This window comes from Eschrichtius robustus, chromosome 1 (genome assembly GCF_028021215.1).
Source record: "Eschrichtius robustus isolate mEscRob2 chromosome 1, mEscRob2.pri, whole genome shotgun sequence".
NCBI classification, from domain to species: domain Eukaryota; kingdom Metazoa; phylum Chordata; class Mammalia; order Artiodactyla; family Eschrichtiidae; genus Eschrichtius; species Eschrichtius robustus.
The window spans coordinates 15,482,247-15,498,443 of NC_090824.1; the positions used below are offsets into that span (position 1 = coordinate 15,482,247).

A 16,197-nucleotide genomic window follows, 5' to 3' on the forward strand; every position below is an offset into this window, starting at 1 on the left:
ATATTCCCCATATCTCCTCCCTCTTGAACCTCCCTCCCACCCTCCCTATCCCACCCCTCTAGGTGGTCACACAGCACCGAGCTGATCTCCCTGTGCTGTGCAGCAGCTTCCCACTAGCCATCCATGTGACATTTGGTAGTGTATATATGTCAGTGCTACTCTCTCACTTCGTCCCAGCTTCCCCTTCCCCCCGCCCCCCCCGCCCCATGTCCTCAAGTCTGTTCTCTACGTCTCCGTCTTTATTCCTGCCCTGCCACTAAGTTCATCAGTACCATTTTTTTAGTTTCCATATATGTGCGTTAGCATACGGCATTTGTTTTTCTCTTTCTGACTTACTTCACTCTGTATGACAGACTCTAGGTCCATCCATCTCATTACAAATAATTCAGTTTTGTTCCTTTTTATGGCCGAGTAATATTCCATTGTATATATGTGCCACATCTTCTTTATCCGTTCATCTGTCGATGGACATTTAGGTCGCTTCCATGTCCTGGCAGTTGTAAATAGTGCTCCAGTGAACATTGTGGTACATGACTCTTTTTGAATTATGGTTTTCTCAGGGTATATGCCCAGTAGTGGGATTGCTGGGTCATATGGTAGTTCTATTTTTAGTTTTTTAAGGACCCTCCATACTGTTCTCCATAGTGGCTGCACCAATTTACATTCCCACCTCCAGGTCTCTTTAAAAGAGAGATTGAGTGAACTGAGAACCCAAGGAAGGTCCCTTGTAGAAAATGCAGCTCCTTAGTATTCAGCATGATAAATAACCTTGGTTTAAGCACTTTTTATCCACTTGAGGCAAAATATAAAAGAGCATAACATCATCCCTAGCTGCCATTCCCAGAGCATTTACCGTGTGCTGAGCAGGCCATCTGCTTTACCATGTCCAGTTTACAACAGGCCTATTGTTTCTACAGATGAGAAAATAGACTCTGAGATATTAAGTAACTTTCCCAAGGTCACACAGCTAGTGAGTGACCAAACTGAAATTTTAAACCCATATTTATCTCTGCAACCGATTCTCCTGTCTTCTACGTTGTTCTGCATCGAAGTATATTGTATATTTTATTAAGTAATAATTGCTTGTCTAAGCTTTGCTGTTCTCTGTCTTTCCACTGAAACCTTTTAAGTCTGAGTTCCTCAGCTTTGCCCAGGCATCTGTGGCGTTGTCATGTCAGCGTGTCCACTCTGAGTCATCTGGCTTCCTTGCCCAGGCCTCCATTCCCTGTGCCCTGCGCTCCTGCCAAGTGAAAGTGCTTAATTAGCCTATGTATTCTGTCTCCCAGTTGCTCCCAGTGTCCTGGCAGCTAGGGACTCCTCCCCCCATTTTTGCTGGTGGGCATACTCAGACCTGAGGGCGCGTCACAAATGTGGTTCTGCCCTAGTGTATTATTTAGATCTTCTAAGATGCTACAGACATCTTCATAAGCAGGAGGAAAGTTCACACAATATTATAGTGGTTATGAAATAGATCAGTATACATAGACTCAAACTACTTACAGTAGTGCCGTGAATTTAAACGTGTTTTCTTTTAATGGGTTTGAATTGTAAGTTTATTTTTAATTTTTCTTGGGAGTACATTCTTACTCATCTGTCTGACAGTAAAGGCCAATGTCTCAGGTCGGCTGAAGCAGAGGGCATGGGCACAATCAGTGATTCAGGGCAGGACAGAGTGTGGACGTGTCTCCCGAAGTAACTCTGCCTGAGTCCCGAGCCAGCTGGACGGGGCCCTCGCATAGTTGACACTCTTCACTGATTACATCACGAACATAGTTTTTATGTGTGACCTGAGCCTTTCCCCAAATGATACTTGTTTTGAGTAGAGTCCAGTATTCAAGCCTATTGTCCCTGTAGTTTTGAATGGCCCAGCAAATTCTGCTAAATCTGAGGACTTTTATCAGTTTGGTTCTCTAAAAATACAAAATTTCCCCCTCATTGACTTTTAGGCCTATAATATTAGTGAGGTTATGTGATTGGATTATCCTTTTTCACCCTTCCTTTTCGCATAAGGGATCTCCTTACTTAAGGAATGTGAATGGCAGCTGTGGCCCGGGAAAAGGTACAGGACCTAAGAGTGGAAAACTTGGGTCTGAGTCTAGATCCTGCCATTCATTAGTTCTCTGCCCAGTGGGCCGGGCCCTTCACACACCAGAGCCTCAGCTTCTCCATCCGTAACACAGGACGGTCACCCCTCCTCTGTCCGCTGTGGCGTTGTGTTAGGTCCCACATAGGGTTAGGCATGAAAAGTGCTTTCTAAATTCTATGATGCAGCATAACTGATTTTAATGCAGGGTTTTTACTGTGTTGACCCTATTTACCATGTATAAAGAGGCAGCTGTGTGACATTGGGCAAACAACTTAATCTCTCTGACTCCCATTTTCTCATTTGTAACTGAGATGACCCCAGAGAATTGTTGGGGGAAAATGCTCAGTCAAGTTTAACTTATTACTCTGAGATGGCATCGTACATTTAACTTACTGGCTTCCCAAGAGCTGAAGAGTCCAACCCCCTGCTAATCCTCTGAACCCCCTTCATAGTAACTCAGGGTGGCCATTATTTTAATTGTTACAACAAGCGAATATACTAGTGTGAATTATGGTTCTAGAGGTTTAGTATTAAAAACAGTGAAATAAATTGCAGATAAGCAGGAACATTTTAGAATTCTCCACCCATCTCTACCTATGGCGACTTGATTGCTATCTGGAAAAGGTAGACTGGTTTGAGTGCTTGTGCATCTACATAAAGAGTTTTTGTTTCACCCTTAGTCTTACGTGGTGGTTCTGACATGAGAAATCACTGTACGGGTTGTACATTTAAAACCATGCTCTTGTACTGTGAGGGCTAAGTAAGGGGTATTTGAAGTGAGTTATGACTATAAGCCCCTTTCTTCAAATACTGGCTTTAGGGCTTCCCTGGAGGTGCGGTGGTTAGGAATCCGCCTGCCAATGCAGGGGACACGGGTTCAAGCCCTGGTCCGGGAAGATCCCACATGCTGCGGAGCAACTAAGCCCGTGCGCCACAGCTACTGAGCCTGCGCACCTAGAGCCCGTGCTCCGCAACAAGAGAAGCCACCGCAATGAGAAGCCGGCGCGCTGCAACTAGAGAAAGCCCGCGCGCAGCAACGAAGACCCAGCACAGCCAAAAATAAATAAAATAAAATTAATTTTAAAAAAATTTAAAAATCCTGGCTTTAGAACTGACCTTACCCATCATCCAGCACATGTGTGCTGGGGCCTTTTGAGTCATTTTCAGGCCAAGCAGTGCTGGAGCCACCTCGGCTGGCTGGTGGGAGCCGAGTGTTAAGTTTTCAGGCTCTTGTGAGGCCGTTGACGTTACACTGGCAGATTGAAGTTAGCTGTGATGCAAGTATTTGTACTGTGGAACCTGGCAAGCTTCACACATCCGAACTGTTCCCACTCCCCCGCCACAAAGTCCATTGTTAAACATTTACCTGCTTTCTGCACACCACTGTTTTCTGCACGCGTGAGAATCATGACATTTTAGCCTAAGCAGGAACTTTTTAGTCTGTGTAGCCTCCCTCTCTCTCTCTCCAAGGCTGACAGAGCTGCAGTAAAGTTGATTTCATTTATGAGACAGAAGAGAGCTGTTGATTTCATTTATGAGAGAACTGAGAAAACCATTTCTGTCAAATTAGGGCTACAGTCGTGATAATTACTGTGGCTTCCAAGGAGGTGTAGACTATTGAAGAAGACTTGGCATTCTTGGGCTCGTTTGCCTCAGAGAGCAAAATCATTGGCTTTAATAATAACTTGAGGAAACACCAGTTTTCAGGAGACAGAATTCAGTCTATGCCCTCTCTTGTACCCTCTCTTGGTATAATGATGGAGATTTCAGCCCTGACGTTCTCCTCATTTAAAAATGTGGTGGTTCTAACTGCATTTACCAGAGGTGTGGTGAGCTAACCCAGGTCACACAAGTCTGCAACAGAATGTAGAATACAATAGAGCCACCAGAGAAGACACTGAAAAAGAATGAATTTGTATTTTTTTTAAATGTATAAAAGCTTATTGCAATGAGGTGACTACATTTAAAACCCTCTTTGTGGATTGCAGCTGATTTTTGTGTGTGTCACGGTTTGATATTCAGGAGTCCTGTGAAGGAATGCTGTCTGCTTGGAGCCTCACCTTTCATTACAACAGAACCCTGAAACCAGTTGCATTTCAAAACCTTATATCTGGAAGACTTGTCAGGGCTTTGGCCTTAAAAGGAATGTCTTCCTCCTAATCTTTGTGAAACAAACGTGTGTGTGTGTGTGTGTGTGTGTGTGTGGAGTGTAAGCTCTCCTGTGGTTGTTGGTTTAGGAGAACCCTCCCTCTGTTAACTGTCTTCAGTCCATTGAAATCTCTTCTCAAAGGGATTGTATTTGTGTATATTTGATATATACATATAAATATTTTTGTAGGGAATGAAAAAGAGCCGAGTAGATGGAAAAAAAATTGGTCCTCTCAAACTGGCTGCCCTAAATGGACTCTCCCTATCTCGACTGCCTCTGCCTGATGAAGGAAGGGAGGTGCCTGCCAGAGCCACGAATGATGAGAGGGTATGTACCAGACCACGGGTCTGCACGCCTGCCCTGGAACAGCTGATACAGTGCTGCAGAACTGCCTTCTTGAGATTTTACTGAATTTTCTAACACATTTGATAATTATAAATGAGTGTTAGGAATTTTGTCATCTGGCCTTCAAAACTGGGGCAAATTTATAGCTAATGTCTTCATAGGTAATTTCAGCCTAAATGTTGATTTTTGTCTGTTGGTTTCTGAATACTGTTCTTTACCTTCTCCTGGCCATGAAGTTAGGGGAAATGTGCAAATGCATATGAGTACACATAGGAAGGAAAAAAGGTATCGACTGCTTTCATTACATCGAAAACTTTAACAGTGAACGGTTACTGAATTTTTCAAAACTTTGTGACTGAGATGCATTTGCTATGAGGTTCTATTATATCAAAATTAGACAGGCATGAATTATGCTAAGCAAAAATTAATTTGCTTACAACTGGATCCTGGAGATAGTTTCCAATAATGTTTTCCGTTTTTTATATATATTATAAAATTGAAGCATTTGTTCATAGAGGTTGGAATTGATTATCCTACTTTAGGATTTACTGTTCTCCAGGAGAATTTTCCATTCTTAGGGGGGGGTCACATAATTGACTATAGATTTAGAGAAGATGAATTCAATGAATTGCTTTAGGCCAAGTTGACACAGAACTTTGCATCATGTTTCTCACCAATAAGATTATTTCATTTGTTCTTTTGTTGTTTTGACTTGTTAAATTTAACTTTGGTTTCATCTAGAATTTTCAATATTAGATAACACTGGACTTGAAGCAGAAAACAAGATTTCAAGTGTACGGTCAAAATGCAGCTGTGGCATGGGACTGTATTCATATTATTCCTCACTTTCTGTTTTTCAGTGTAAAATTCTGGAACAGCGGTTAGAACAAGGAATGGTATTCACAGAATATGAAAGAATTCTTAAAAAACGGCTAGTTGGTGGGGAGTGCTCAACAGCACGACTCCCTGAAAATGCAGAAAGAAATCGGTTCCAAGATGTTCTTCCCTATGACGATGCCAGAGTGGAACTGGTCCCAACCAAAGAAAACAATACCGGTTACATCAACGCGTCACATATCAAGGTGAGGGGAATGTTTAGAGTGATACACAGGATGTGAAGTTTCCAGTTAAATTACGAGAATGGTAAGAATTGTATTCATGTCCATTTTCTAAAAACATCCTAGTTTTGAACCGTTGGGACAAACTGTACTATAAGTTGGGAAATCCATACACCAAGGCTGGACACACAGTGTTTGCTCCCTCCATGTGTTGAATCCCTCTGCGCCCAGCATTGTTACCAGGACCCCGGGACCACTCATTTGTCTGACTTGAGAACTTTGTGCTTCTGAATCTGAAGACCTCTTTATAGCTCATAAATTCTCTCAAGAGCAGCTGAATTGCTAGTTTTTCCTTATCACATACCTACATGCATTTTTATGTAAAAGAAGTGTCTGGTGTTTACCAAAGCTTTTCCTTATGGTGGTGCCATCTGTACTCTTTGCATACGCTCTTAGTCATTTTTTTTTTTTTTAAGATTGTTACAAGTTTAAGTACTTCCGTGCCTCCAGCCTTTCTAACATTCTCCCAGTTTTAAATTTATTAATTTATTTATTTTTATTTTTTAGGCCACGTCGGGTCTTAGTTGCGGCACGAGGGATCTTCGTTGAGGCATGTGGGATCTTTTGTTGTGGTGCACCGGCTCTTCGTTGCGGCGCGTGGGCTTCTCTCTAGTTGTGGCGTGCGGGTTTTCTCTTCTCTAGTTGTGGCGCGCAAGCTCCAGGGCGTGTGGGCTCTGTAGTTGTGGCGCGTGGGCTTAGTTGCCCTGCAGCATGTGGGATCTTAGTTCCCCGACCAGGGATCAAGCCCGCGTCCCCTGCATTGGAAGGCAGATTCTTTACCACTGGACCACCAGGGAAGTCCCTCTTAATCATTTATTTTCTTTTGTAGCCATTAAATATTTTATAAGAACAATTTTTTAAAATTAATTAATTTATTTTTGGCTGTGTTGGGTCCTCCTTGCTGCACGCAGGCTTTTCTCTAGTTGTGGCGAGCGGGGGCTACTCTTCGTTGCGGTGCACGGGCTTCTCACTGCGGTGGCTTCTCTTGTTGCGGAGCAAAGGCTCTAGGCGTGCGGGCTACAGTAGTTGTGGCACGTGGGCTCTAGAGCACAGGCTCAGTAGTTGTGGCGCATGGGCTTAGTTGCTCCGCAGCATATGGGCTCTTCCTGGACCAGGTATCAAACCCATGTCCCCTGCATTGGCAGGCAGATTCTTAACCACTGCGCCACCAGGGAGGTCCCCCTTTTAATCATTTTTAAACATCATTTTGTTCTTAAGCAGTGCTGCTTTTTCCCTGGAAACAGTATAATGCCATTTAACTGGGGTAACGTTACACCCATTAAAATGGAAAAAGTGATGATTCACAACAGGAAGGTGAGAAAAGCCAGATGCTCTGTCTTCTCCATGCTGGCTGGAGAGTCAGTTTGTTGTTTTGGGAAGAAGAAATTTCCTTATAGTGAGTGAATGAGTAAGTGTCTATGGGCAGGTGTTATTTTCCTTCTTTCCCACATTTTATTTAGTTTGCAAGTGATGTTTGATGAGAGCCGTTTCACACTTAAGACTTTCTAGAGGCCCAGCAGTCTGCCTGTGAAAGCCAGTACCCTTGATGGTCTTTGGGAATTTGTGCACAAGCTTTTTAAACATGGACGTAAGTTATTTAAAAACTGAGCATCTCTTTGGAATAGCTTAGCCAGTCTCCCGTGACTGGGTGGATGAGGGTTGAATAACATTGTGGTTCTGTGGTGGTATTTCAGAATCTTCAGAGACAGCCCGAAGAACAGTGGAAAGAGTCTGACTTCAGAATTCGTGGATCGACCACTTAGCAGTGTGGGACCTCGTTGTACTTATCTCTGAATAAGGAAGTGCTGACCTCTCCCCATTATGCTCCCCATCAGATCCTTCCTCCCTGGTTCTTGTTCGCTGTGGTGCCCGGTGCCCCCCACCACGGGCCCAGTGGGAGGATGGGGGTGTGACTCAGGCTGCAGCCTTAAATGGGGGCGTGAGTGGAAGGGTGCGTGGCCCAGGGTTTACACTCGGGGCACTCAGAAAGCGGTTATGGCTGTCACTCAGCAGTGGGGGAGCCGAGATTTAACCCAGATTTTCTGACTACAAGTCCTGTAATTATTATATTAGACTGTTTTCAAAGAGGTTAAATCCTAAGTGGAAATTTAGTATAGAGGGTAATCCTGACTCAGAAGTTCAGAGGTGAACTCCTTAGGTAGGAAGACTTTTTTCCCCTAGAAATTTGATGTTTAACTTAGGTTTTGACTTAATTGCTAGTACTTGATCCAGTGTGTGTAGTACTTCACGAGGGAAAATTGTGTTTGAAATTTGGGATATGATGACGTTGATATTATTTTTCTGAGGAGAACCTAACAGCAGCAATAACAGTCATTTATTAAGAACCTATCATGTGCAGGGCACCGTACATATTGGCTCGCTTAATCCTGACAACATGAGGGTAGGGACTATTTTTATTGTATAGATGAAAATTGAGATTTGGAGAGCTTAAGGAAATTGCCCTAGGTCACATAGGTATTATGTGAATTCAGAGCACATATGTTTATAAAGATATCAGTAATGGAAATGGCACTAATAAGGAAAAAGAATAAGATACAAGTCTTTCATTATTCTGCTGAATATTTCAGTTTGCTTTTTTCATATTACCATGGACAAATGTATATACATGTATTATACACATACATATTAATTTTTTTAAAACCTTTTCTAATTTCAGGTCTCTGTCAGTGGAATTGAATGGGATTATATTGCCACTCAGGGACCATTACAGAATACCTGTCAGGACTTTTGGCAGATGGTGTGGGAACAGGGAATTGCAATTATAGCAATGGTGACAGCAGAAGAGGTAAGTACTCATTTCTCTTAATTGATTTTCTCAGCCTCAGAAAAACAGTTAATGTTGATCATGTGTAATCTTGACTTTTAGAGAAAAGGGCAGGGTAAGGTTGCAGTTCTGAGTTTCAGACATACTGTCTGTGAGGGGCATCCTTTGCTGGCTCTTGTGTTTTAACTGCACTTGTCTCTAACAGGAGGGTGGAAGGGAGAAGAGCTTTAGGTATTGGCCACGCCTTGGTTCCAGGCACAACACTGTCACCTATGGAAGGTTTAAGATCACCACCCGGTTCCGCACAGACTCTGGCTGCTATGCCACCACGGGCTTGAAGATGAAGCACCTTCTCACGGGACAGGAGAGGACGGTGTGGCATCTCCAGTACACAGACTGGCCTGAGCATGGCTGTCCAGAGGACCTCAAGGGGTTTTTATGTAAGTATCTTCATTCCCAGCACGGCCTTTGCCAGAGCTGTTAAATCCACCACAGAGAGGAAGACTTAAGTTCCTGAAACATATCCTTTATTTCCTTTATGTTGTCCCATGTAAGCTGTGGGCTTGTTTTAAAATAAAAATTTCAAGTGTTTAGGGGAGGCTTAACAGAAGAGGTTTTAAAGCATAATTTGGTAATGAGTAGAATGCCATTACTGACTCCTAGAGAGTTTCTCCTCCTTTTCATTTTGTAGATGAGAAAACGGAAGCCCAGGAGGAGTCAGGGACTTGCCCAAGATCACACTGTCAGTTAATAGTTGGGGTTGGTTAATTGGCACCTGGTGCTCTGTATCTGGAGTTTTCTCAATCAGTGGAGATGATCTGAAAATTGTCAATTTGATAGGCCTTAATCCCTTCGTATTTTTCTGTTTCATTGATACTTCACAGCATACCTTGAAGAGATCCAGTCTGTTCGACGCCATACAAATAGTACAAGTGAACCAAAAAGCCCCAACCCTCCGTTACTGGTCCACTGCAGTGCCGGCGTGGGACGGACTGGCGTCGTTATTTTGTCAGAGATCATGATTGCCTGTCTGGAACACAACGAGGTGCTTATTTCCTCTGCTGATGAGGGAAGAGGTGGGCTGGGCACAAGGCCAGGGAAGAGAGGGACCTAGTGACCTGACAGCTCTTTCTGAACAAACGTCCTCGGGGATTCCCTATTGAAGATGCTAAGGTAGAAAAGAGCCTGTCTGCTTGAAGCCAGATTTCTGCCGGGACGCTCGCTCCCCGCCCAGGGTGTGCGTTACTTCATCACTGCTTCTCTCAATCTAGGTGCTGGACATCCCACGGGTGCTGGACATGCTGAGGCAACAGAGAATGATGATGGTGCAGACGCTCTGCCAGTACACGTTTGTATACCGAGTTCTCATTCAGTTCCTGAAAAGCTCAAGGCTCATATAAGCTCCCACAACTTCCTATGGGGACCCGATCATGTGAAGCGTTTACAGCGGAAAAAAAAAAGTGCTTGCGGAACTCATGCTCTCTCCTCCACTCGATGCACGCGGAGCGCTACATCAGGACGTAAGTGACGGGCTGAATGATGGCACATGGAAGGAAGTATGCAGAGCACAGGCTGAAGAGGGGGTTTGACCTGGGAAGGATGCCGAAGAGGAAGGACTTTGTTCTGAGGGCGTTGCCCTGCTCCGATCTGTCCGATTTGCAGTACTTGCACACATTTGGAGATTGTATTTTCTAGATAATTCTCTATTTTGCTGAAGCTACGCTGGGCAATTCTGGCAATCACTAAGGCGTATAGGTTTCTATCTTAAACTAGTTTTTGATAATGGAATTTTCTGTTATGACTAAAATATTTGGGGTTTTCTTATTAAGAAACTGAACTTTCCATGGGGATGATTCACAGATGTGAGTAGTTCCTATATAACTTTGTATTTAAAACTATGTTATTATCTTTTGTTATTTTTAAAAAATCTTGGGTACTTAACAATGTAGTTACCAAACCCCAAACTACAAGAAGAATCTAAAAGTGTTATTTTGAAACATAGAAAAAACATTTTTATATTCAGAAAATTTTTTATCCTAAAAATTCTATATATTTGTACCTTCTGTATTTTCCGAACAAGAGGTCAGCTCATTAAGGTACTGAGATGAGTCAGTTAATGTAAGTTAAAGTTGGGAATGAAGGCACATTATTTAAAACGTATGAAAATAATCAGATTCACTATTTTTTTTTTTTCAGTATTATTCATAAACCCAAATGAGTTTGATTTTATTGGTTGAAAATGAAGTGAAAAACAGTTGCATAAGATGGTTTTAAGCACTTTTTTTTGTTGAAAACAATAAATCTGAGTTTTTAATATATGTGTTGCTTTATAGGTGAAGCAGTAACAACGGACATATTGAAAGTGTTTTGGAAGAGATCAGGAATAAGAGTATGTAGGATGACTAGGACAAGAGTAAGTGCAGTGTAAATGCAAGATGGTAAATGCAAGATGCCTTTGTCTTTACAAAAAATGCAGTGTTATCTATACTCAGACTGAGATGCTGGGTTGGAGAGTGGGGGGCTTGGGAAGAGTCTGGGGGCTGACCCCCCGAGGAAGGTGTCCCCAGGAAGTGCAGGGCCCATCACTGGCAGTGACTCGCTCTGTTTCCTTGAAGTTCTTCCACCTGTACCTCTCTTCTTTTTTTAACAAATCAGGTTTATATTATGATTAAAAGAAGCCTTGAAGAGGCTTTATTTTCTTTTGGTTGAAAGAAGGGAAGTGTTAGTAATAGTCTTACCTCATCTCCCAAAACCGCAGCCCGGACTTGCGGGGCCCGCAGAGATGACTGTGGTGTTCAAGATGTACCGGAACTTTGGCTCCTTAATCCTCTCACTTCACACCTGAGGTCAACTTTAGCTCCGCTCCCCCCAATCCCATTTAGGCCCATCCCAGGGGGCAGGACCAGGCCAGGCTGGCATGGCCTGGTCGCAGTGGGAGCTGAGGAGGTAAGGAAGGACGAACTGGTCCGTTTAGCTGAGGAGCCATCTCTTTCTTCCTTCTTGAGGATGCATCTCCAAAACACAGAGCTTCTGAAATGTCAAATCCAGGATTATTTCCCCAAATTACAATATCCTAGGGATAGTTCTGATTCCCGTGTTAACTCCTAAAGCAGTTTAACTCATTATTGTCACCGCTAAGTGTGTGTCGTTAGCTGTAAGGCAGGATTTCCTTTATACAGTGTGTGTATCTGCCGAACTCTGACCCAGAAACCAACCACTTGAGAGGAAAATTCAGACGATATTAATGAAAATGAATATTGAAAGTGGGCATGTTTCTCACTTGGGAACAAAGAATTGATTTTAAATCTAAAATTATTTAAAGAACAATAGACCCAGGAAGAGCTCCCCAGGAGAATGGAATAAGAGTTTTTTATTGTAATATTTCCCATCTCCACAGCATGTAGAGGACAGGAGTGTTTCTGATGCTTTTTTTCTTCCATGGTACGTTTTTTAAAAAATGCTTTTCTGTCAGGTTTAAACATTTTGAAGTGTCCCATTGACAAGAACATACTGTAAAACAAAATCTAAAGAGTAATATATGGTATGTTTGTGTTCCTGTTGTAATAATTTGATTTTAAGAAAATTACTTATGAGGGCTAAATTACACTGTATAAACGTCACTCTTAAAACTCGCATGTTTGACATAGCTTCTAAGACCCATGTAATTTTTTGTGTCCCTTTTGAATTTTTAAACTTTTAATTAACAGTTAGTGAATATGAAAGTATTTCTGAATAAAAATAAATCTACGTTACTAGACTTTGAAGTAATGTGATTTTCAAGAGCAAACTGTAGAACACTGAGGTTTCCGTAGGCTCACCATGTCTGAGCTGAGGATATTCTGTCCGCCAAACTTACACAGTGCTTCCGTATTTTTAGTGTCTTTTAGTTCGTTGATATTCTTAATTTCATATCAAAATTACCAAAATATACATTTTCACAAAAAGTAGGTTATAAACCAGTGTTTTCCACTGATCATTGTTGGCATCTCTGGCATCAGTTTTCCTGATTAGTGGACTCTTTTGATAAAATACTCTAGTTGGTAATTTTGAACACAGGAAGTATTCATTTTACAGTATCATTTGAAATGTTAATTGCAATCATTATTACATATATGCTTCTGGAACATCTACTGTGAAACATTCAGAAAACCCTAGAATTTAGCCTTTAAAAAACATTTTGGCAGTATTAAAACAGAAGCTGTGCTTCCTTAGAAATGCCCAGAAAGACCAAGGTCTAGGCAGAAACCCAGAGGAGGAGTGTAGGACGGAGTGATGACAGCATGGCATGGCCAACTTTTTTGTGACGCTTTCATCATGAGAAGAGACATCATTTCAAATGGGTTGATAAGTTAATGTTCACAATATTAAGAAAATATAAATGTCCATATTATACATAATATGAAACTTTACATGTATTAAAATATAAAGAATTACTGTTTATTATAAATCATTTAAAAAATCAGATATTTTAAAGGAATTCTTTTAGATGTAAATTTAGGGAATTTGCTTTCCATCAAGATTTCATGTGGAATAAGCTAAACCATCTCTTTCCAGTTTAAAGTTTGTTAAAATAATCTAAATTGGAGGGGGCTCTATTTTTGAACTGAGGGATAGACATTTCAAAAATAGAGGAATAGATAGATACTTTAGGAATTTGCCTGGGAAAACAATTCTCGAAAGAACATGAGTTTTTCAAATTCCTGAGATAAGGGCTCCATTTACCCTAAGTAGCTATAATTACTTATAAAAAATGAGGAAAAATCAGAAAGTCTGGTTGTTTAAGGTTTGCATGTGTTAGGGGTGGGTGCATAGAGGATTTCAGAACACATTTGAAGGGGTCCTTGGGTTGTTAAAGTGGCATAGTTTTCTATATAGTTCAGGTAGTTCCCAAATAAGAATTAATGCTCTAAAAGGTCAGATATATGTTAAATTATTGAGAGTATTGTTTACAAGGGGAAATATTGCTATAAGTGGGTATCAACTTTCTTGGTTTGCCCTCCCAAAGCTTATTTCACCCACAGGGGCTCTGAAAGGTAGACAGTGGTGGTCACCTCCCCGTCATCCGTACTCTTAAGAAAAATACACAGCAGCTTTCCTCCCTGCCGCACCCTGCTGGTGAGAGCACAAAGCATTCTCTCTGGGTCTGCCAGGCAGTGGGGACAGGGCCTCAGCAAGCAACTGGAGTCAGATTGATCAGTGTTCCATGAAAGAATTCCACATAACGTTCATGTCCCATCATTTGCCTCAGAAACCTGAGTGGCACATGAAGAGTAAGGAACAGCATGGGATACATGATGAAGATGAGCAGGGCTGCTGCCTCTGAGCCCGCCTGTGAGGCGGGGCGGGGCGAAGGAGGATGAGTTGGCAATACCTCCCCGTACCTTTCCTGTTTCCGCTTACGTATCTACCTTTGGATTGTCACTGGCCTGAAATGGGAAGTAGAAGATGGGCCTGGATCAAGAAGGAAGTATAAGGTCTGCAGCACCCAGCTGAGGAAGCAGCAGTTCCAAGGCAAATATTCCCATGTAAAGAGTGTCTCTAGGTCACATGTATATGATTAGGGCCTGGCTGCACATCATATTTCCAAAAGTGTTTAAATTAAAATACTTAGTTTTAAAAAACTAGAGTAAACCTGAACTTTGTCCAGTATGTTGCTGGGTTAAGAAAGAGGTAGTAACCATATACTTATTTTAAATTATCCTTTAATATTATAAATAAGTATAAATGAGTGATAAGAAAGGAGTAATTGTTTGAACTACCTGTAGAACTAACAGTTTGGCTAACATACTGTTCCAAATTTTTGAAAATTACTTATTAGGTAGATATTTTGATCATTATTCCTTCCATTAAATATGACTGTGGTGTGTCATATAAAAGGACCATTTAAAATCTCGAAGATGCTTTGGCTTTGAATCTATAATGTAGGGTACCCATACTGCCTATAGCAGTACATGATTCCAGTGTAATAAATCTGCAATTTTAAACTGAACTGGTAGGGGGTTTTTAAACTGTGCATAAAGACCAGTACTTTATTTTGGTTGTCACTACTGACATTTTAAGTGCGCCTGTGTAGTTTAAATTCACGCTCTAAAAGCTTGGTGAAGAAAAGGTGTACAGTATTCACTCTTAGGAGCAGGTCTGTGCTACCAAAGAGATTCAGAAGGTTGGATTATCTGGGTTATCCGGAACGTGAATCTGTCGATCCTCATTTTTGGGGGTAGGTTGATGAGACTAGTACAGATTTAATGGTAACTGGCTTTGCACTTCCACCTGCTCATTTATCAGCTGAGGGAAACTGAACAAGTAAATGAGAAATATAAGTTCAGTTACTCATTTTTCATAAGAGTGCAAGTATCGCAGGTCAGACTGCTATCATAAATGCTGAGACTGTCCAAACATTTTTTTCCAGAAATTTATTAGAAATCACATGAAATGAATGGACCATTGAAAGAGACAAATCTTTTGTTACTTACTTTATAGTAATATTTATTGAAATGCAATTTAATCTTAGAGTTAAGTGTCCTAAAAGGATCTAATGGTTTTGTAGTTTTACTGGAATAATAACCACACTGGTTCAGTCTAACAAATAACCTGATAAAAAGTAAATAATTCTCCAGAGGTGACAAACTTATTTCCAGACAGATTTAATAAAAACAAAATTAAAAGTAATACAAAATCTTAAGCCCACAAAACAAAAAGGTGAAATAAAAAAACAGAAGGAAAAAATGCTATAATTTGTGACAACTTTTAGATTAGTAGTGCTCTAGTGGGTTTTATTTGCATAGTTTGGTTTTGTGACCCAATAGAGGAGTTGAAGTAGTTATTGTACCGGGATGATTTTTAATGTTTTTGAAGATTTTCTGTTAGTATCAGTTTAGACTCTCCATATTAGATACTTTTTCATTTCTATATTAAAAGTAAGCAGCTTAATTTCTTGTTGTAGAATTGAGCTATTACACAATTATCAGTGTATTCAGTTTCTAAACAACACATTGAAAATAAGGAGAAAAATAAAAATATTTTTAGAAATATTAAGCCTTAAAAAAACTTGGTTGCCCAGTAAAGCTTACTCAAAAGATTGGCATTGGGCCATTAGAATATATTTTTGCTTTTTACTGTATTCTCGAGTAATTTTTTACATTAAAATATAAAACACTTAGTTTTTATCATGCAAATGTTAAATATTTTCCTATAAAAACACCTTAATGTTTCACTCTATTGTGCTTAAAAGAGGGAGATATTTTGAATTCTAATGATGCTATTTAGTTCAGATGAAGAATTACACTGCAACAGAACATAAATTTGTTGTATATTTCTTTGTTAAAAACTGAAGCAATCCAAGCCCTACCCATAGTAAATCTAGCAAAGCATAGTTTAAAAATGAATATCTAGATAACAAGTCTATTTAAATAAAAATTCCAACAGTAGTTAATGTGACTTAATAGTCCTAAGAAACTTAAAAATTTGGAGAAAATTTTTATGAAATACATTTCCTCAGAAAGTTTCCCTATAATTCAAACAATGCACTGGGAATTCTACCTTTTTGAAATCAGGTTGTATACATAGTTGTCTAGTATTTTCTAGTTTAAAAAGCAATTTTATGTGCTACTGTCTGATGATCAATAATGTAAAAATGTATAATCAGGAGAGCTTAAATCTTCTAAACTGTCATTGGTTTGTAAAAGCGTGTACATTTAATGGGCAAAAAAGTTTG

General features: G+C 40.5%; 1 protein-coding gene across 5 annotated transcripts in view; it reads left to right on the forward strand.

The window, feature by feature from the left end:
- The window catches only part of PTPN21 (protein tyrosine phosphatase non-receptor type 21), a 67,473-nt gene extending 51,276 nt beyond the window's left edge, over nucleotides 1-16,197 (forward strand). Inside the window, exons 14-21 of one of the 5 annotated variants that reach the window (XR_011073703.1) lie at nucleotides 4,425-4,562; nucleotides 5,441-5,662; nucleotides 8,376-8,504; nucleotides 8,689-8,923; nucleotides 9,368-9,528; nucleotides 9,755-10,003; nucleotides 10,817-10,896; nucleotides 13,732-16,197. Coding sequence is in view for 1 of the 5 variants with exons in the window: in XM_068541932.1 (XP_068398033.1) it covers nucleotides 4,425-4,562; nucleotides 5,441-5,662; nucleotides 8,376-8,504; nucleotides 8,689-8,923; nucleotides 9,368-9,528; nucleotides 9,755-9,883 (1,014 nt within the window). In the remaining 4 variants the exon portion in view is untranslated. Of the gene's footprint in view, nucleotides 1-4,424; nucleotides 4,563-5,440; nucleotides 5,663-6,205; nucleotides 7,287-7,392; nucleotides 7,466-8,375; nucleotides 8,505-8,688; nucleotides 8,924-9,367; nucleotides 9,529-9,754; nucleotides 12,241-13,731 lie in introns of those variants that run through there. The other 4 variants (XR_011073691.1, XR_011073697.1, XM_068541932.1 and 1 more) reach the window with 4 other exon arrangements.